Genomic DNA, 22,635 nt, shown 5'->3' on the forward strand with positions numbered 1-22,635 from the left:
AGGTTGTGAGTTCAAACCCCTGAGCTGACAAGGTACAAATCTGTCGTTCTGCCCCTGAACAGGCAGTTAACCCACTGTTCCCAGGCCGTCATTGAAAATAAGAATGTGTTCTTAACTGACTTGCCTGGTTAAATAAAGATAAAATAAATAAAAAATTTAAAAAACAGAGAAAGGAGGTGTGAATAATTAAAGGCGTCTGTGAAATACAGTTCCACATGGGGATGAGGCTCACGGTCAGTTCCTATCGCCTGGGATAACGCCGAAAGCCCAGGAAAATAAGCAGGTAAAGCAGGTTACAATACTGTAAAGTAGGCTTAATAATGCTAAAATAAATCGACTGCTGGTCTTTACTGTCTGCTGCACATGTTTACATTTCCAGTGAGACTCTTCAAGCCATCGACTCACTGATGAATGGAGATGATGAGCGACCGGTAAAGGCCATCTGTAATCAGCAGGCATCACGGCACAACATCAACGTCGCTCTAATCATAGTCAGAAGAAACCTGAGTGGATTTATGGGAAGGCTCTGTAATACATTATATTTATATATACTATACACTATAGAGACACAATATATATACACTATACACTATAGAGACACAATATATATACACTATAGAGACACAATACATATACACTATATACTATAGAGACACAATATATATACACACTATATACTATAGAGACACAATATATATGCTCTCATCCTTCTAGATCTATCGGCTGCCTTCGATACTGTGAACCATCAGATCCTCCTCTCCACCCTCTCCGAGTTGGGCATCTCCGGCGCGGCCCACGCTTGGATTGCGTCCTACCTGACAGGTCGCTCCTACCAGGTGGCGTGGCGAGAATCTGTCTCCTCACCACGCGCTCTCACCACTGGTGTCCCCCAGGGCTCTGTTCTAGGCCTTCTCCTATTCTCGCTATACACCAAGTCACTTGGCTCTGTCATAACCTCACATGGTCTCTCCTATCATTGCTATGCAGACGACACACAATTAATCTTCTCCTTTCCCCCTTCTGATGACCAGGTGGCGAATCGCATCTCTGCATGTCTGGCAGACATATCCGTGTGGATGACGGATCACCACCTCAAGCTGAACCTCGGCAAGACGGAGCTGCTCTTCCTCCCGGGGAAGGACTGCCCGTTCCATGATCTCGCCATCACGGTTGACAACTCCATTGTGTCCTCCTCCCAGAGCGCTAAGAACCTTGGCGTGATCCTGGACAACACCCTGTCGTTATCAACCAACATCAAGGCAGTGGCCCGTTCCTGTAGGTTCATGCTCTACAACATCCGCAGAGTACGACCCTGCCTCACACAGGAAGCGGCGCAGGTCCTAATCCAGGCACTTGTCATCTCCCGTCTGGATTACTGCAACTCGCTGTTGGCTGGGCTCCCTGCCTGTGCCATTAAACCCCTTCAACTCATCCAGAACGCCGCAGCCCGTCTGGTGTTCAACCTTCCCAAGTTCTCTCACGTCACCCCGCTCCTCCGTTCTCTCCACTGGCTTCCAGTTGAAGCTCGCATCCGCTACAAGACCATGGTGCTTGCCTACGGAGCTGTGAGGGGAACGGCACCTCAGTACCTCCAGGCTCTGATCAGGCCCTACACCCAAACAAGGGCACTGCGTTCATCCACCTCTGGCCTGCTCGCCTCCCTACCACTGAGGAAGTACAGCTCCCGCTCAGCCCAGTCAAAACTGTTCGCTGCTCTGGCCCCCCAATGGTGGAACAAACTCCCTCACGACGCCAGGACAGCGGAGTCAATCACCACCTTCCGGAGACACCTGAAACCCCACCTCTTTAAGGAATACCTAGGATAGGATAAGTATTCCCTCCCCCTTTAAGATTTAGATGCACTATTGTAAAGTGACTGTTCCACTGGATGTCATAAGGTGAATGCACCAATTTGTAAGTCGCTCTGGATAAGAGCGTCTGCTAAATGACTAAAATGTAAATGTAATATATATACTATATACTATAGAGACACAATATATATACACTATAGAGACACAATATATATACACTATATACTATAGACACACTATACACTATAGAGACACAATATATATACACTATATACTATAGACACACTATACACTATAGAGACACAATATATATATATATATATATATATATATATATATATATATATATATATATATATATATACTATAGAGACACAATATATATATATACACTATACACTATAGAGACACAATATATATACACTATATACTATAGACACACTATACACTATAGAGACACAATATATATACACTATATACTATAGACACACTATACACTATAGAGACACAATATATATATATATACACTATACACTATAGAGACACAATATATATACACATTATATACTATAGAGACACAATATATATACACACTATATACTATAGAGACACAATATATACATTTACATTACATTTAAGTCATTTAGCAGACGCTCTTATCCAGAGCGACTTACAAATTGGTGCATTCACCTTATGACATCCAGTGGGACAGTCACTTAACAATAGTGCATCTAAAACTTAGGGGGGTGGGGTGAGAGGGATTACTTAACCTATCCTAGGTATTCCTTAAAGAGGTGGGGTTTCAGGTGTCTCCGGAAGGTGGTGATTGACTCCGCTGTCCTGGCGTCGTGAGGGAGTTTGTTCCACCATTGGGGGCCAGGGCAGCGAACAGTTTTGACTGGGCTGAGCGGGAGCTGTACTTCCTCAGTGGTAGGGAGGCGAGCAGGCCAGAGGTGGATGAACGCAGTGCCCTTGTTTGGGTGTAGGGCCTGATCAGAGCCTGGAGGTACTGAGGTGCCGTTCCCCTCACAGCTCCGTAGGCAAGCACCATGGTCTTGTAGCGGATGCGAGCTTCAACTGGAAGCCAGTGGAGAGAACGGAGGAGCGGGGTGACGTGAGAGAACTTGGGAAGGTTGAACACCAGACGGGCTGCGGCGTTCTGGATGAGTTGAAGGGGTTTAATGGCACAGGCAGGGAGCCCAGCCAACAGCGAGTTGCAGTAATCCAGACGGGAGATGACAAGTGCCTGGATTAGGACCTGCGCCGCTTCCTGTGTGAGGCAGGGTCGTACTCTGCGGATGTTGTAGAGCATGAACCTACAGGAACGGGCCACCGCCTTGATGTTAGTTGAGAACGACAGGGTGTTGTCCAGGATCACGCCAAGGTTCTGGCGCTCTGGGAGGAGGACACAATGGAGTTGTCGACCGTGATGGCGAGATCATGGAACGGGCAGTCCTTCCCCGGGAGGAAGAGCAGCTCCGTCTTGCCGAGGTTCAGCTTGAGGTGGTGATCCGTCATCCACACTGATATGTCTGCCAGACATGCAGAGATGCGATTCGCCACCTGGTCATCAGAAGGGGGAAAGGAGAAGATTAATTGTGTGTCGTCTGCATAGCAATGATAAGAGAGACCATGTGAGGTTATGACAGAGCCAAGTGACTTGGTGTATAGCGAGAATAGGAGAGGGCCAAGAACAGAGCCCTGGGGGACACCAGTGGTGAGAGCGCGTGGTGAGGAGACAGATTCTCGCCACGCCACCTGGTAGGAGCGACCTGTCAGGTAGGACGCAATCCAAGCGTGGGCCGCGCCGGAGATGCCCAACTCGGAGAGGGTGGAGAGGAGGATCTGATGGTTCACAGTATCGAAGGCAGCCGATAGATCTAGAAGGATGAGAGCAGAGGAGAGAGAGTTAGCTTTAGCAGTGCGGAGCGCCTCCGTGATACAGAGGAGAGCAGTCTCAGTTGAATGACTAGTCTTGAAACCTGACTGATTTGGATCAAGAAGGTCATTCAGAGAGAGATAGCGGGAGAGCTGGCCAAGGACGGCACGTTCAAGAGTTTTGGAGAGAAAAGAAAGAAGGGATACTGGTCTGTAATTGTTGACATCGGAGGGATCGAGTGTAGGTTTTTTCAGAAGGGGTGCAACTCTCGCTCTCTTGAAGACGGAAGGGACGTAGCCAACGGTCAGGGATGAGTTGATGAGCGAGGTGAGGTAAGGGAGAAGGTCTCCGGAAATGGTCTGGAGAAGAGAGGAGGGGATAGGGTCAAGCGGGCAGGTTGTTGGGCGGCCGGCCGTCACAAGACGCGAGATTTCATCTGGAGAGAGAGGGAGAAAGAGGTCAGAGCACAGGGTAGGGCAGTGTGAGCAGAACCAGCGGTGTCGTTTGACTTAGCAAACGAGGATCGGATGTCGTCGACCTTCTTTTCAAAATGGTTGACGAAGTCATCTGCAGAGAGGAGGAGGGGGGAGGGGGCGGAGGATTCAGGAGGGAGGAGAAGGTGGCAAAGAGCTTCCTAGGGTTAGAGGCAGATGCTTGGAATTTAGCGTGGTAGAAAGTGGCTTTAGCAGCAGAGACAGAGGAGGAAAATGTAGAGAGGAGGGAGTGAAAGGATGCCAGGTCCGCAGGGAGGCGAGTTTTCCTCCATTTCCGCTCGGCTGCCCGGAGCCCTGTTCTGTGAGCTCGCAATGAGTCATCGAGCCACGGAGCGGGAGGGGAGGACCGAGCCGGCCTGGAGGATAGGGGACATAGAGAGTCAAGGGATGCAGAGAGGGAGGAGAGGAGGGTTGAGGAGGCAGAATCAGGAGATAGGTGGGAGAAGGTTTGAGCGGAGGGAAGAGATGATAGGATGGAAGAGGAGAGAGTAGCGGGGGAGAGAGAGCGAAGGTTGGGACGGCGCGATACCATCCGAGTAGGGGCAGTGTGGGAGGTGTTGGATGAGAGCGAGAGGGAAGAGGATACAAGGCAGTGGTCGGAGACTTGGAGGGGAGTTGCAGTGAGGTTAGTGGAAGAACAGCATCTAGTAAAGATGAGGTCGAGCGTATTGCCTGCCTTGTGAGTAGGGGGAAGGTGAGAGGGTGAGGTCAAAAGAGGAGAGGAGTGGAAAGAAGGAGGCAGAGAGGAAAGAGTCAAAGGTAGACGTGGGGAGGTTAAAGTCGCCCAGAACTGTGAGAGGTGAGCCGTCCTCAGGAAAGGAGCTTATCAAGGCATCAAGCTCATTGATGAACTCTCCGAGGAACCTGGAGGGCGATAAATGATAAGGATGTTAAGCTTGAAAGGGCTAGTAACTGTGACAGCATGGAATTCAAAGGAGGCGATAGACAGATGGGTAAGGGGAGAAAGAGAGAATGACCACTTGGGAGAGATGAGGATCCCGGTGCCACCACCCCGCTGACCAGATGCTCTCGGGGTGTGCGAGAACACGTGGGCGGACGAAGAGAGAGCAGTAGGAGTAGCAGTGTTGTCTGTGGTGATCCATGTTTCCGTCAGTGCCAAGAAGTCGAGGGACTGGAGGGAGGCATAGGCTGAGATGAACTCTGCCTTGTTGACCGCAGATTGGCAGTTCCAGAGGCTACCGGAGACCTGGAACTCCACGTGGGTCGTGCGCGCTGGGACCACCAGAGTAGGGTGGCCGCGGCCACGCGGTGAGGAGCGTTTGTATGGTCTGTGCAGAGAGGAGAGAACAGGGATAAACAGACACATAGTTGACAGGCTACAGAAGAGGCTACGCTAATGCAAAGGAGATTGGAATGACAAGTGGACTACACGTCTCGAATGTTCAGAAAGTTAAGCTACGTAGCAAGAATCTTATTGACTAAAATGATTAAAATGATACAGTACTGCTGAAGTAGGCCAGCTGGCAGTGGGTGCGTTGTTGACACTACACTAATCAAGTCATTCCGTTGAGTGTAATAGTTTCTGCAGTGTTGCTATTCGGGGCTAGCAGGCTAGCTAGCAGTGTTGTTTACGTTACGTTGCGTTAAAAGAACGACAATAGATGGCTAGCGAACCTAGAAAATCGCTCTAGACTACACAATTATCTTTGATACAAAGACGGCTATGTAGCTAGCTAAGTAGCTAGCTACGATCAAACAAATCAAACCGTTGTACTGTAATGAAATGAAGTGAAAATGTGATACAACCTGTGAATGCGACCGGGTAGTTGAGTTCTATACAGAAGACGTTGGCTAGCGTTGGCTAGCTGTTGGCTAGCTAGCAGAGTCACCTACGTTAAGGACGACAAATAGCTGGCTAGCTAACCTCGGTAAATTAAGATAATCACTCTAAGACTACACACTCTAAACCTAAACAACACAATTATATATACACTATAGAGACACAATATATATACACTATATACTATAGAGACACAATATATATACACTATATACTATAGACACACTATACACTATAGAGACACAATATATATATATATATATATATATATATATATATATATATATATATATATATATATATATATATATATATATACTATATATACTATAGAGACACAATATATATATATATATATATACATATATATATATATATATATATATATATATATATATATACTATAGAGACACAATATATATATATATATATATATATATATATATACTATAGAGACACAATATATATATACACTATATACTATAGAGACACAATATATATATATATATACACTATACACTATAGAGACACAATATATATACACACTATACACTATAGAGACACAATATATATACACACTATACACTATAGAGACACAATATATATACACAATATACTATAGAGACACAATATATATATATATATATATACTAGAGAGACACAATATATATACACTATATACTATAGAGACACAATATATATATACACTATATACTATAGAGACACAATATATATACACTATATACTATAGAGACACAATATATATATACACTATATACTATAGAGACACAATATATATACACTATAGAGACACAATATATATACAGAACAACAAGTATTTGATAATCTGCAAAATTGGCAGTGTTCCCTACTTACAAAGCATGTAGAGGTCTGTAATTTTTATCATAGGTACATTTCAACTGTGAGAGACGGAATCTAAAACAAAAATCCAGAAAATCACAGTGTATGATTTTTAAGTAATTCATTTGCATTTTATTGCATGGAATAGTCATTAGAAAACCCTTTTTCTGTTTAAAGAAGCAATAAAACTGGCCTTCTTTAGACTAGTTGAGTATCTGGAGCATCAGCATTTGTGGGTTTGATTACAGGCTCAAAATGGCCAGAAACAAAGAAATTTCTTCTGAAACTCGTCAGTCTGTTCTTGTTCTGAGAAATGAAGACTATTCCATGCGAGAAACTGAAGATCTGGTCCAACGCTGTGTACTACTCCCTTCACAGAACAGAGCAAACTGGCACTTCCTGGAGATAAAATAAAGAAAGTAGTAAAAGAAATGAGTAAAAAAAAAAATATATGGAAAAATAAAGCATCTGACTAATCTACTCAATATGATATGGAATTATTGTTTACATTCATTGTAACAAATCTCACAAATAACTGAACACACAAAGGGAGCATATTAACTTGGTCTAAACGGTCAAAACGTTTATTTATTAAAGACTATCAGACTGAAAAAAAACTCCATTAATTTAATTTAATTTTCATAACTGTGACCTTAATTGCCTATCTTCTGTAAGCTGTTAGTGTCTTAACGACCGTTCCACAGGTGCATGTTCATTAATTGTTTATGGTTCATTGAACCAGCATGGGAATCAGTGTTTAAAACCTTTACAGTGAAGATCTGTGAAGTTTTTGGGATTTTTACTAATTCTTTTTGAAAGACAGGGTCCTGAAAAAGGGACATTTATTTTTTTGCCGAGTTTAGATATTGATTTGTGTTGGAGTACCATCACCCTCTAGTGGCCACTATGATGATTACACTGCAGTTCACTCTTCTGTCCAGCAGAGAGCAGTTTCACCTGTTACATTTCTGAAAGAAAAGTTACTAGCCTGGGTGTCCGTCTGTTAGCCTGGGTGCCCGTCTGTTAGCCTGGCCGTCTGTTAGCCTGGGTGCCCGTCTGTTAGCCTGGGTGCCCGTCTGTTAGCCTGGGTGCCCGTCTGTTAGCCTGGGTGCCCGTCTGTTAGCCTGGGTGCCCGTCTGTTAGCCTGGGTGCCCGTCTGTTAGCCTGGGTGCCCGTCTGTTAGCCTGGGTGCCCGTCTGTTAGCCTGGATGCCAGTCTGTTAGCCTGGATGCCAGTCTGTTAGCCTGGATGCCAGTCTGTTAGCCTGGATGCCAGTCTGTTAGCCTGGGTGCCAGTCTGTTAGCCTGGGTGCCAGTCTCATTATGGAGTTGTCATGCTGGCTTGAAAGGAGAGAGGGAGGAGGGAGTTGGAAAGAGAGGAGAGGGAAAGAGGAGGGAGAGGGAAAGAGGAGGGAGAGGGAAAGGAGGGAGAGGGAAAGAGGAGAGAGAGAGGAGGGAGAGGGAAAGAGAGGAGAGTGAGAGAGGAGGGAGAGCGAAAGAGGAGGGAGAGGAGAGAGGGAAAGAGAGGAGAGAGAGGGAAAGAGAGGAGGGAGAGAGGGAAAGAGAGGAGAGGGAAAGAGAGGAGAGGGAATGAGAGGAGAGGGAAAGAGAGATGGAGGGAGAGGAGAGAGGGAAAGAAGAGGGAGAGGGAAAGAGAGGAGATAGGGAAAGAGAGGAGAGAGGGAAAGAGAGGAGAGAGGGAAAGAGAGAGAGGAAAGAGGAGAGGGGAAAGAGAGGAGGGAGAAGGAAGAGAGGAGGGAGAAGGAAGAGAGGAGGGAGAAGGAAGAGAGAGAGAGAAGGAAGAGAGGAGAGAGAAGGAAGAGAGGAGAGAGAAGGAAGAGAGAGGGAGAAGGAAGAGAGGAGAGAGAAGGAAGAGAGGAGAGAGAAGGAAGAGAGGAGGAGAAGGAAGAGAGGAGGGAGAAGGAAGAGAGGAGGGAGAAGGAAGAGAGGAGGGAGAAGGAAGAGAGGAGGGAGAAGGAAGAGAGGAGAGAGAAGGAAGAGAGGAGGGAGAAGGAAGAGAGGAGAGAGAAGGAAGAGAGGAGAGAGGGAAGAGAGGAGGGAGAAGGAAGAGAGGAGAGAGAAGGAAGAGAGGAGGGAGAAGGAAGAGAGGAGAGAGAAGGAAGAGAGGAGAGAGAAGGAAGAGGGGAGGGAGAAGGAAGAGAGGAGAGAGAAGGAAGAGAGGAGAGAGAAGGAAGAGAGGAGAGAAGGAAGAGAGGAGAGAGAAGGAAGAGAGGAGAGGGAAGAGGGAGGGAGAAGGAAGAGAGGAGAGAGAAGAAGAGAGGAGAGAGAGGAAGAGAGGAGGGAGAAGGAAGAGAGGAGAGAGAAGGAAGAGAGGAGGGAGAAGGAAGAGAGGAGGGAGAAGGAAGAGAGGAGAGAGAAGGAAGAAAGGAGGGAGAAGGAAGAGAGGAGAGAGGGAAAGAGAGGAGAGAGAAGGAAGAGAGGAGAGAGGGAAGAGAGGAGGGAGAAGGAAGAGAGGAGAGAGAAGGAAGAGAGGAGGGAGAAGGAAGAGAGGAGAGAGGGAAGAGAGGAGGGAGAAGGAAGAGAGGAGAGAGAAGGAAGAGAGGAGAGAGGGAAAGAGAGGAGGGAGAAGGAAGAGAGGAGGGAGAAGGAAGAGAGGAGAGAGAAGGAAGAGAGGAGGGAGAAGGAAGAGAGGAGAGAGAAGGAAGAGAGGAGAGAGGGAAGAGAGGAGGGAGAAGGAAGAGAGGAGAGAGAAGGAAGAGAGGAGAGAGGGAAAGAGAGGAGAGAGGGAAAGAGAGGAGAGAGGGAAAGAGAGGAGAGAGAAGGAAGAGAGGAGAGAGGGAAAGAGAGGAGAGAGGGAAAGAGAGGAGAGAGGGAAAGAGAGGAGAGAGGGAAAGAGAGGAGAGAGGGAAAGAGAGGAGAGAGAAGGAAGAGAGGAGAGAGGGAAGAGAGGAGGGAGAAGGAAGAGAGGAGAGAGAAGGAAGAGAGGAGGGAGAAGGAAGAGAGGAGAGAGAAGGAAGAGAGGAGAGAGAAGGAAGAGAGGAGGGAGAGAGGAGAGAGAAGGAAGAGAGGAGGGAGAAGGAAGAGAGGAGAGAGAAGGAAGAGAGGAGAGAGAAGGAAGAGAGGAGGGAGTGGGAGAGAGGAGAGAGAGAGGAGAGAGAAGGAAGAGAGGAGGGAGTGGGAGAGAGGAGAGAGAGAGGAGAGAGAAGGAAGAGAGGAGGGAGAAGGAAGAGAGGAGAGAGAAGGAAGAGAGGAGGGAGTGGGAGAGAGGAGAGAGAAGGAAGAGAGGAGAGAGTGGGAGAGGGCCTTGGGGGAAAGCTGGCTGTGAAAAGTTTTACAATATAAAATTTGTTTATCTGCATATGTCAAGACATGGCATATGAGGGTGGGTGAGATAACAGATGGGTTGGACACTATGATCTCCTTCTCTTATACCGAAGAAGATATTTACTTAAATACTGGAAGTAAGATGATCCAACATCAAGAGAACGGAAGAATCAAATGCTTTTTTAAATTTAAATGTTGAAACAACCTGGCGACAGACAGAACATTTAACATTAACATTTAAGTCATTTAGCAGACGCTCTTATCCAGAGCGACTTACAAATTGGTGCATTCACCTTATGACATCCAGTGGAACAGTCACTTTACAATAGTGCATCTAAATCTTAAGGGGGGTGAGAAGGATTACTTATCCTATCCTAGGTATTCCTTAAAGAGGTGGGGTTTCAGGTGTCTCCGGAAGGTGGTGATTGACTCCGCTGTCCTGGCGTCGTGAGGGAGTTTGTTCCACCATTGGGGGGCCAGAGCAGCGAACAGTTTTGACTGGGCTGAGCGGGAGCTGTACTTCCTCAGTGGTAGGGAGGCGAGCAGGCCAGAGGTGGATGAACGCAGTGCCCTTGTTTGGGTGTAGGGCCTGATCAGAGCCTGGAGGTACTGAGGTGCCGTTCCCCTCACAGCTCCGTAGGCAAGCACCATGGTCTTGTAGCGGATGCGAGCTTCAACTGGAAGCCAGTGGAGAGAACGGAGGAGCGGGGTGACGTGAGAGAACTTGGGAAGGTTGAACACCAGACGGGCTGCGGCGTTCTGGATGAGTTGAAGGGGTTTAATGGCACAGGCAGGGAGCCCAGCCAACAGCGAGTTGCAGTAATCCAGACGGGAGATGACAAGTGCCTGGATTAGGACCTGCGCCGCTTCCTGTGTGAGGCAGGGTCGTACTCTGCGGATGTTGTAGAGCATGAACCTACAGGAACGGGCCACTGCCTTGATGTTGGTTGTGAACGACAGGGTGTTGTCCAGGATCACGCCAAGGTTCTTAGCGCTCTGGGAGGAGGACACAATGGAGTTGTCAACCGTGATGGCGAGATCATGGAACGGGCAGTCCTTCCCCGGGAGGAAGAGCAGCTCCGACTTGCCGAGGTTCAGCTTGAGGTGGTGATCCGTCATCCACACTGATATGTCTGCCAGACATGCAGAGATGCGATACGCCACCTGGTCATCAGAAGGGGGAAAGGAGAAGATTAGTTGTGTGTCGTCTGCATAGCAATGATAGGAGAGACCATGTGAGGTTATGACAGAGCCAAGTGACTTGGTGTATAGCGAGAATAGGAGAGGGCCTAGAACAGAGCCCTGGGGGACACCAGTGGTGAGAGCGCGTGGTGAGGAGACAGATTCTCGCCACGCCACCTGGTAGGAGCGACCTGTCAGGTAGGACGCAATCCAAGCGTGGGCCGCGCCGGAGCTGCCCAACTCGGAGAGGGTGGAGAGGAGGATCTGATGGTTCACAGTATCGAAGGCAGCCGATAGATCTAGAAGGATGAGAGCAGAGGAGAGAGAGTTAGCTTTAGCAGTGCGGAGCGCCTCCGTGATACAGAGGAGAGCAGTCTCAGTTGAATGACTAGTCTTGAAACCTGACTGATTTGGATCAAGAAGGTTATTCAGAGAGAGATAGCGGGAGAGCTGGCCAAGGACGGCACGTTCAAGAGTTTTGGAGAGAAAAGAAAGAAGGGATACTGGTCTGTAATTGTTGACATCGGAGGGATCGAGTGTAGGTTTTTTCAGAAGGGGTGCAACTCTTGCTCTCTTGAAGACGGAAGGGACGTAGCCAGCGGTCAGGGATGAGTTGATGAGCGAGGTGAGGTAAGGGAGAAGGTCTCCGGAAATGGTCTGGAGAAGAGAGGAGGGGATAGGGTCAAGCGGGCAGGTTGTTGGGCGGCCGGCCGTCACAAGACGCGAGATTTCATCTGGAGAGAGAGGGGAGAAAGAGGTCAGAGCACAGGGTAGGGCAGTGTGAGCAGAACCAGCGGTGTCGTTTGACTTAGCAAACGAGGATCGGATGTCGTCAACCTTCTTTTCAAAATGGTTGACGAAGTCATCTGCAGAGAGGGAGGAGGAGGAGGATTCAGGAGGGAGGAGAAGGTGGCAAAGAGCTTCCTAGGGTTAGAGGCAGATGCTTGGAATTTAGCGTGGTAGAAAGTGGCTTTAGCAGCAGAGACAGAGGAGGAAAATGTAGAGAGGAGGGAGTGAAAGGATGCCAGGTCCGCAGGGAGGCGAGTTTTCCTCCATTTCCGCTCGGCTGCCCGGAGCCCTGTTCTGTGAGCTCGCAATGAGTCATCGAGCCACGGAGCGGGAGGGGAGGACCGAGCCGGCCTGGAGGATAGGGGACATAGAGAGTCAAAGGATGCAGAGAGGGAGGAGAGGAGGGTTGAGGAGGCAGAATCAGGAGATTGGTTGGAGAAGGTTTGAGCGGAGGGAAGAGATGATAGGATGGAAGAGGAGAGAGTAGCGGGGGAGAGAGAGCGAAGGTTGGGACGGCGCGATACCATCCGAGTAGGGGCAGTGTGGGAGGTGTTGGATGAGAGCGAGAGGGAAAAGGATACAAGGTAGTGGTCGGAGACTTGGAGGGGAGTTGCAATGAGGTTAGTGGAAGAACAGCATCTAGTAAAGATGAGGTTGAGCGTATTGCCTGCCTTGTGAGTAGGGGGGGAAGGTGAGAGGGTGAGGTCAAAAGAGGAGAGGAGTGGAAAGAAGGAGGCAGAGAGGAATGAGTCAAAGGTAGACGTGGGGAGGTTAAAGTCGCCCAGAACTGTGAGAGGTGAGCCGTCCTCAGGAAAGGAGCTTATCAAGGCATCAAGCTCATTGATGAACTCTCCGAGGGAACCTGGAGGGCGATAAATGATAAGGATGTTAAGCTTGAAAGGGCTGGTAACTGTGACAGCATGGAATTCAAAGGAGGCGATAGACAGATGGGTAAGGGGAGAAAGAGAGAATGACCACTTGGGAGAGATGAGGATCCCGGTGCCACCACCCCACTGACCAGAAGCTCTCGGGGTGTGCGAGAACACGTGGGCGGACGAAGAGAGAGCAGTAGGAGTAGCAGTGTTGTCTGTGGTGATCCATGTTTCCGTCAGTGCCAAGAAGTCGAGGGACTGGAGGGAGGCATAGGCTGAGATGAACTCTGCCTTGTTGGCCGCAGATCGGCAGTTCCAGAGGCTACCGGAGACCTGGAACTCCACGTGGGTCGTGCGCGCTGGGACCACCAGATTAGGGTGGCCGCGGCCACGCGGTGTGGAGCGTTTGTATGGTCTGTGCAGAGAGGAGAGAACAGAGATAGACAGACACATAGTTGACAGGCTACAGAAGAGGCTACGCTAATGCAAAGGAGATTGGAATGACAAGTGGACTACACGTCTCGAATGTTCAGAAAGTTAAGCTACGTAGCAAGAATCTTATTGACTAAAATGATTAAAATGATACAGTACTGCTGAAGTAGGCTAGCTGGCAGTGGCTGCGTTGTTGACTTTGTAGGCTAGCTGGCAGTGGCTGCGTTGTTGACACTACACTAATCAAGTCATTCCGTTGAGTGTAATAGTTTCTGCAGTGCTGCTATTCGGGGGCTAGCTGGCTAGCTAGCAGTGTTGTTTACGTTACGTTGCGTTAAAAGAACGACAATAGCTGGCTAGCTAACCTAGAAAATCACTCTAGACTACACAATTATCTTTGATACAAAGACGGCTATGTAGCTAGCTATGTAGCTAGCTACGATCAAACAAATCAAACCGTTGTAATGTAATGAAATTAAATGAAAATGTGATACTACCTGTGAATGCGACCGGGGTGTTGAGTGCGAAGTTCTATTCGGAAGACGTTGGCTAGCTGTTTAACCTCGGTAAATTAAGATAATCACTCTAAGACAACACACTCTAAACTACACAATTATCTTGGATACGAAGACAGCAAAGACAGCTATGTAGCTAGCTAACACCACACTAATCAAGTCGTTCAGTTGAGTGTAAGTTTCTACAGTGCTACAGTGCTGCTAATCGGAAGCAACACAATCTGAAGTCATACGAGGTAGAATCTTACAAGTGTTAGAAACAGTATTTTTTTATTTTGCAGTTTAAAAAACAACAATAAACAACTCAACATTGAAGTATTCAGTCCCTGTGACTATTTCTACATTTTGTTACGTTACAGCCTTATTCTAAAATGTATTATTTTGTGTGTGTGTCCCCCCCTCATCAATCTACACACAATACCCCATAACAACCAAGCAAAAACGTTTTTTTTTTGACATTTTCGCTAATTTGTCAAAAATAAACTGAAATATCACATTCAGACCCTTTACTCAGTATTTTGTTGAAGCACCTTTGGCAGCGATTACACCAGAGTTTTTTTTTTTAACCATTATTTAATGAGGTTAAGTCAGTTAAGAACAAATTCTTATTTTCAATGACGGCCTGGGAACAGTGGGTTAACTGCCTTGTTCAGGGGAACAGTGGGTTAACTGCCTTGTTCAGGGGAACAGTGGGTTAACTGCCTTGTTCAGGGGAACAGTGGGTTAACTGCCTGTTCAGGGGAACAGTGGGTTAACTGCCTGTTCAGGGGAACAGTGGGTTAACTGCCTGTTCAGTTCAGGGAACAGTGGGTTAACTGCCTTGTTCAGGGGAACAGTGGGTTAACTGCCTTGTTCAGGGGAACAGTGGGTTAACTTTGTTCAGGGGAACAGTGGGTTAACTGCTTGTTCAGGGGAACAGTGGGTTAACTGCCTTGTTCAAACAGTGGGTTAACTGCCTTGTTCAGGGGAACAGTGGGTTAACTGCCTTGTTCAGGGGAACAGTGGGTTAACTGCCTTGTTCAGGGGAACAGTGGGTTAACTGCCTTGTTCAGGGGAACAGTGGGTTAACTGCCTTGTTCAGGGGAACAGTGGGTTAACTGCCTTGTTCAGGGGAACAGTGGGTTAACTGCCTTGTTCAGGGGAAGAATAAAAAATGTGTACATTGTCAGAATGGGGATTTGAACTTGCAACCTTTCGGTTCCTAGCCCAAAGCTCTAACCAAAAGGCTACCTGCCGCCCCGGGTATGATGCTGTATTTGGGGAGTTTCTCCCATTCTTCTCTGCAGATTCTCTCAAGCTCTGTCAGGTTGGATGAGGAGTGTTGCTGCACAGCTATTTTCAGGTCTCTCCAGAGATGTTAGATCGGGTTCAAGTCTGGGCTCTGGCTGGGCCACTCAGGACATTCAGAGTTGTCCCGAAGCCACTCCTGTGTTGTCTTGATTGTGTGCTTAGGGTCGTTGTCCTGTTGGAAGGTGAACCTTCGCTCCAGTCTGAGGTCTTGAGCGCTCTGGAGCAGGTTTTCATCAAGAATCTCTCTGTACTTTGCTCCGTTCATCTTTCCCTCGATCCTGACTAGTCTCCCGGTCCCTCCACCAGATGATGAATACATCATATCCGGGGCTACATAAAGGAATGTGTTCTGCTACTTTATGGTTCTGCAAAAACAGGAAGTGTATTCTGTAAGAAATGCCCTGGAGCATCAAGTCATCGCGCATGTTTAAACCCCCCCAAGTCATCGCGCATGTTTAAACCCCCCCAAGTCATCGCGCATGTTTAAACCCCCCCCAAGTCATCGCGCATGTTTAAACACCCCCCAAGTCATCGCGCATGTTTAAACTCCCCCCAAGTCATCGCGCATGTTTAAACTCCCCCAAGTCATTGCGCATGTTTAAACCCCCTCCCAAGTCATTGCGCATGTTGAAACCCCCAAGTCATTGCGCATGTTTAAACCCCCCAAGTCATCGCGCATGTTGAAACCCCCAAGTCATCACGCATGTTTAAACCCCCCAAGTCATCGCGCATGTTGAAACCCCCAAGTCATCGAGCATGTTTAAACCCCCCCCCCCCCCCCCCCCAGTCATCGCGCATGTCGAAACCCCCCCAAGTCATCGCGCATGTTTAACCCCCCATGTCATTGCGCATGTTTAAACCCCCCAAGTCATCGCGCATGTTGAAACCCCCAAGTCATCGCGCATGTTGAAACCCCCCCCAAGTCATCGCGCATGTTGAAACCCCCCCAAGTCATCACGCATGTTGAAACCCCCCCAAGTCATCGCGCATGTTTAAACCCCCCCAAGTCATCGCGCATGTTTAAACCCCCCAAGTCATCGCGCATGTTGAAACCCCCAAGTCATCACGCATGTTGAAACCCCCCAAGTCATCGCGCATGTTGAAACCCCCCAAGTCATCGCGCATGTTGAACCCCCCCAAGTCATCACGCATGTTGAACCCCCCCCCCAAGTCATCGCGCATGTTGAACCCCCCCCCCCCAAGTCATCACGCATGTTGAAACCCCCCCCAAGTCATCACGCATGTTGAACCCCCAAGTCATCGCGCATGTTGAAACCCCCAAGTCATCGCGCATGTTGAAACCCCCATGTCATCGCGCATGTTGAAACCCCCCATGTCATCACGCATGTTGAACCCCCCAAGTCATCACGCATGTTGAAACCCCCCAAGTCATCGCGCATGTTGAAACCCCCCCCAAGTCATCACGCATGTTGAAACACCCCCCAAGTCATCACGCATGTTGAAACCCCCCAAGTCATCACGCATGTTGAAACCCCCCCCCCCCCCCCCCAAGTCATCACGCATGTTGAAACCCCCCCCAAGTCATCACGCATGTTGAACCCCCCCATGTCATCGCGCATGTTGAACCCCCCCATGTCATCGCGCATGTTGAAACCCCCCCCACACCTCCTCAAGGATTTCCTACATTCCTTGTGTGTGTGTGTGTGTGTGTGTGTGTGTGTGTGTGTGTGTGTGTGTGTGTGTGTGTGTGTGTGTGTGTGTGTGTGTGTTGTGTGTGTGTGTGTATACAGTCCTGTGAGAGAGAAAATTAACCCCCTTGATAACAGACGGAATCATCTAATTTAAAAGTTATTTTATTTATGATTTAAAAATACAAATAATATATATAGTTTTTCAATTTACAAAGACCGTTTTGTAAACCAAAGGGGCCGATAGTTATTGTGTTTGGTATCTATTATAGTTCCTGTTGGTCAGCGGCGCCCTTATGTACAGATCTAGTATCAGTTTCCTCTTCCCCAATACTAACCTCAGACATTGGAGAGGGAGGGAATCAGCATCTAGGAGCCCCTTCCCCAATCCTAACCTCAGACATTGGAGAGGGAGGGAATCAGCATCTAGGAGCCCCTACCCCAATCCTAACCTCAGACATTGGGGAGGGGGAGGGAGGGAATCAGCATCTAGGAGCCCCTACCCCAATCCTAACCTCAGACATTGGGGAGGGGGAGGGAGGGAATCAGCATCTAGGAGCCCCTACCCCAATCCTAACCTCAGACATTGGGGAGGGAGGGAATCAGCATCTAGGAGCCCCTACCCCAATCCTAACCTCAGACATTGGGGAGGGAGGGAATCAGCATCTAGGAGCCCCTTCCCCGCAACGAGGGACTGCGCGTCGCGACGAGGGACTGCGCGTCGCGACGAGGGACTGCGCGTCGCGACGAGGGACTGCGCGTCGCGACGAGGGACTGCGCGTCGCGACGAGGGACTGCGCGTCGCGACGAGGGACTGCGCGTCGCGACGAGGGACTGCGCGTCGCGACGAGGGACTGCGCGTCGCGACGAGGGACTGCGCGTCGTAATGAAAGCAGTCTGAATTGAACCTTCCCTCCCAGGAAGCATTGCACTCGAATGTAAATAATAATAATAATTATCGATAAGTCTTGATATTCACCACCAGAGATTGGTATTTTTCTCCCCAACAGAACTACAAAATACATTATCTTTTCTGACCACAGAGCTGAGCAGTTGAGCCCTGTGTTCATTTACAAAATAATAAAATAAACGAGAACGACAGTTGTTGAACGGCTGGTTAGATTGTTCAAAAAACATAAATCTGATTAATTTTGACCACTGAGTGGCTGAATGTGTCCTCTCTCATTCCCCCTCAAGCTGCACCCCTCGCTCCCTCTCCCCCTCCTCCTTGAAAATGACTTATCTTTGGAAGTTATCCTAGAGAAGGTAGAATATTATTATCAAATAGATAAGATTCCTGATGTTCGTCAGCTAACGCGCTAGAATTAAGTCAAGTTGGTAAAAACACGGTCGTCCGGCCCGTCGCCTCCTCACCCGGTCTGCACCCTCCCTGGTCCGCCCCCTCCCCCGGTCGTCCGGTCCGCCCCCTCCCCGGTCCGCCCCCTCCCCCGGTCGTCCGGTCCGCCCCTCCCCCGGTCGTCCGGTCCGCCCCCTCCCGGTCGTCCGGTCCGCCCCCTCCCCGGTCGTCCGGTCCGCCCCCTCCCCGGTCGTCCGGTCCGCCCCCCTCCCCGGTCGTCCGGTCCGCCCCCTCCCCGGTCGTCCAGTCCGCCCCCTCCCCCGGTCGTCCAGTCCGCCCCCTCCCCCGGTCGTCCAGTCCACCCCTTCCCCCGTCGTCCAGTCCACCCCTTCCCCCGGTCGTCCAGTCCACCCCTCCCCGGTCGTCCAGTCTATTGCTGCCGCTTTAAAATGTCAGTTTGTGACAAAACAAGCAATCTATCGTGTAGACTAAATGTACAGTCCCAAAACCGCTGTGAACTCTCTTCTCAAAAACCAAAAATATTAAATATTTAGCCGTTTAAAGCCAGCGTACAAAACACTAGAGTAATTAGACAAAATAAAAATGAAGCTTAAATCCAGAAAGCATAGAAATATCATATGTACGTTTCTACCACATATCAGACTTGCTTTCAATGAGTATTACAGATCTATACACTGGCATTTCTACGTGAAACCTGTTATACTACAAATACAAAAATGTCATGATTTCAATTGAGTCCATTTCTGATATTTATTTTGATAAGGGAAGATGTTTACACACAGAGCCTCGGTAACAAGTCCTCTAGACCAGTGTGAAAGAGGAACACACACACTCTCTCTCTCTCTCTCTTAATCAAACACAGACACAGACACACACTCTCTCTCTCTTAATCAAACACACAGACACACACTCTCTCTCAATCAAACACACACACACACACACTCTCTCTCTTAATCAAACACACATACTCTCTCTCTCTCTCAATCAAACACACAGACACACACACTCTCTCTCTCTTAATCAAACACACACACTCTCTCTCTCTCTCTCAATCAAACACACAGACTCTCTCTCTCTCAATCAAACACACACACGCACACACTCTCTCTCTCTTAATCAAACACACAGACACACACTCTCTCTCTCTTAATCAAACACACACACACACACACACTCTCTCAATCAAACACACACACACACACACTCTCTCTCTCAATCAAACACACACACACACACACTCTCTCTCTCAATCAAACACACAGACACACAGACACACACTCTCTGTCAATCAAACACATAGACACACACTCTCTGTCAATCAAACACACAGACACACACTCTCTCTCAATCAAACACACAGACACACTCTCTCATTCAGACAGACACAGACACACAGGGCTGGATATATATATTGACAGTTCTCCTGTGAAAGTGAACATTAGAGTCAGGACATGACCCAGTCTAGGTTTCTGTAGAAAAGGATGTGTGGGGCGGGGCCATAGTGAGGTCCACAGTCCATGTCAGTATGGGTGTGTGTGTACAAACTGCCCTGGGGTGGTTGTGTGTGTGTACAAACTGCCCTGGGGTGGTTGTGTGTGTTTGTGTGTGTGTTTAGTCGTTGTCTTCATCCTCCTCTTCGCTCTCCTCAATCCCGTCACTGTCCTCCTGTTCCTCGTCTTCCTCCTCCGTTTCTGGGATGTCCCACTGGGGGTGGTTATCCAACACCGCCTTGGCCTCGTGCACCTCCAGCTGGTACGGTTAAAACACAGTTAAAAAACACAGTTAAAACACAGTTACACACAGTTACAATACACAGTTACAATACACAGTTACAACACACAGTTACAATACACACAGTTACAATACACACAGTTACAATACACACAGTTACAATACACACAGTTACAATACACACAGTTACACACAGTTACAATACATAGTTACAACACAGTTACAATACACAGTTACAATATATAGTTACAACACACAGTTACAATATATAGTTACAACACACAGTTACAATATATAGTTACAACACACAGTTACAATATATAGTTACAACACACAGTTACAATATATAGTTACAACACACAGTTACAATATATAGTTACAACACACAGTTACAATATATAGTTACAACACACAGTTAAAATACACACAGTTACAATATATAGTTACACAGTTACAGTTACAGTTACAACACAGTTACAATATATAGTTACAACACAGTTACAATATATAGTTACAATACAATATAGTTACAACACACAGTTACAATATATAGTTACAACACACAGTTACAATATATAGTTACAACACACAGTTACAATATATAGTTACAACACACAGTTAAAATATATTAGTTACAACACACAGTTACAATATATAGTTACAACACACAGTTACAATATATAGTTACAACACACAGTTACAATATATAGTTACAACACACAGTTACAATATATAGTTACAACACACAGTTAAAATATATATAGTTAATATATATAGTTAAAACAAAGTTACAATATATAGTTACAACACACAGTTAAAATATATATAGTTAATATATATAGTTAAAACACACAGTTACAATATATAGTTACAACACACAGTTAAAATATATATAGTTAATATATATAGTTAAAACACACAGTTTAGACCACTTAGACTGAAGTACAATATCAACATAAATCCTGCTGTAAAACATGGCATTGTGGTGCTGTAAAACATGGCATTGTGGTGCTGTAAAACATGGCATTGTGGTGCTGTAAAACATGGCATTGTGGTGCTGTAAAACATGGCATTGTGGTGCTGTAAAACATGGCATTGTGGTGCTGTAAAACACGGGTGGACCAGGCATTGTGGTGCTGTAAAACATGGCATTGTGGTGCTGTAAAACATGGCATTGTGGTGCTGTAAAACATGGCATTGTGGTGCTGTAAAACATGGCATTGTGGTGCTGTAAAACACGGCATTGTGGTGCTGTAAAACACGGGTGGACCAGGCATTGTGGTGCTGTAAAACATGGCATTGTGGTGCTGTAAAACACGGGTGGACCAGGCATTGTGGTGCTGTAAAACACGGGTGGACCAGGCATTGTGGTGCTGTAAAACACGGGTGGACCAGGCATTGTGGTGCTGTAAAACACGGGTGGACCAGGCATTGTGGTGCTGTAAAACATGGGTGGACCAGGCATTGTGGTGCTGTAAAACATGGGTGGAACAGGCATTGTGGTGCTGTAAAACATGGCATTGTGGTGCTGTAAAACACGGGTGGACCAGGCATTGTGGTGCTGTAAAACATGGGTGGACCAGGCATTGTGGTGCTGTAAAACATGGGTGGACCAGGCATTGTGGTGCTGTAAAACACGGGTGGACCAGGCATTGTGGTGCTGTAAAACATGGGTGGAACAGGCATTGTGGTGCTGTAAAACATGGGTGGACCAGGCATTGTGGTGCTGTAAAACATCATGTGAAAACATTCTCTTTCAGCTTCAGACCAATGCCTATTCTCACGTACTAAACATTTTAGTTTCTAATACACACAGACACACGTGAGTTGTAAGGTCTCACCTTGAGGGGTCTGATCTGGTCCAGACCCAGGTAAGAGTCTGAGCGGAGGATGACAGAGTACTGGTAGTTCCCCGTTTTAGAGGGAGCTGGAAACTTCAGCTCCACCTGTCGGAATGAGAACACACCCGAGTATACAAAACATTAAGAACACCTTCCTAATATTCAAGTGCCCCCCACCCCACCCCCACCCTCAGAACAGCCTCAATCAGTCAGGGTCATGGACTCTACAAGGTGTAGAAAGCGTTTCCACAGTGCTGCTGGTCCCATGTTGACTCCAATGATTCCCACAGTTGTGTCAAGTTGTCTGGATGTCCGTTGGGTGGTGGACCAATTATTGATACACACTGGGGAAACTGTTGAGCGTCATACTACACACAGGCAACACACACAGGCAACACACACAGGCAACACACACAGGCAACACACACAGGCAACACACACAGGCAACACACACAGGCAACACACACAGGCAACACACACAGGCAACACACACACAACACACACAGGCAACACACACACAACACACACAGGCAACACACACACAACACACACAGGCAACACACACACAACACACACACAACACACACACACCACCCTCTCAACACACCACAACACTCTGAGTGTGCAGACAACATGGAGACTAGAGTCTGGTCCTTGCGGTCAGCGCCAGCCACACACAGGTTTCTCCTCTGCACACAGGCCACACACACAGGCCACACACACAGGCCACAGACACAGGCCACCAGACTTGGTCTCCAACAGCGCCCTCTCACACTTCGCTGGACACTCTGCTGCAGAGCCTCCCACACCTGGGGGGACACACATAGTCTATACCACTGATCTCCAACCCTGTTCCTGGAGAGCTACCCTCCTGTAGGTTTACACT

At 47.7% G+C, this 22,635-nt stretch overlaps 1 protein-coding gene across 1 annotated transcript in view; it reads right to left on the reverse strand.

Moving 5' to 3' along the window:
* Positions 1 to 19,706: 19,706 nt before the first annotated feature.
* sec63 (SEC63 homolog, protein translocation regulator) overlaps positions 19,707 to 22,635 on the reverse strand; it is a 58,129-nt gene continuing 55,200 nt past the window's right edge. Inside the window, exons 18-19 of the mRNA XM_046299214.1 lie at positions 21,750 to 21,882; positions 19,707 to 19,926 (exon numbers count right to left, since the gene is read on the reverse strand). Of these exons, the coding sequence (XP_046155170.1) occupies positions 19,789 to 19,926; positions 21,750 to 21,882 (271 nt within the window). The 3' untranslated portion in view covers positions 19,707 to 19,788. The remainder of the gene's footprint in view (positions 19,927 to 21,749; positions 21,883 to 22,635) is intronic.

Source organism: Oncorhynchus gorbuscha, linkage group LG14 (assembly GCF_021184085.1).
Source record: "Oncorhynchus gorbuscha isolate QuinsamMale2020 ecotype Even-year linkage group LG14, OgorEven_v1.0, whole genome shotgun sequence".
Taxonomy (NCBI): domain Eukaryota; kingdom Metazoa; phylum Chordata; class Actinopteri; order Salmoniformes; family Salmonidae; genus Oncorhynchus; species Oncorhynchus gorbuscha.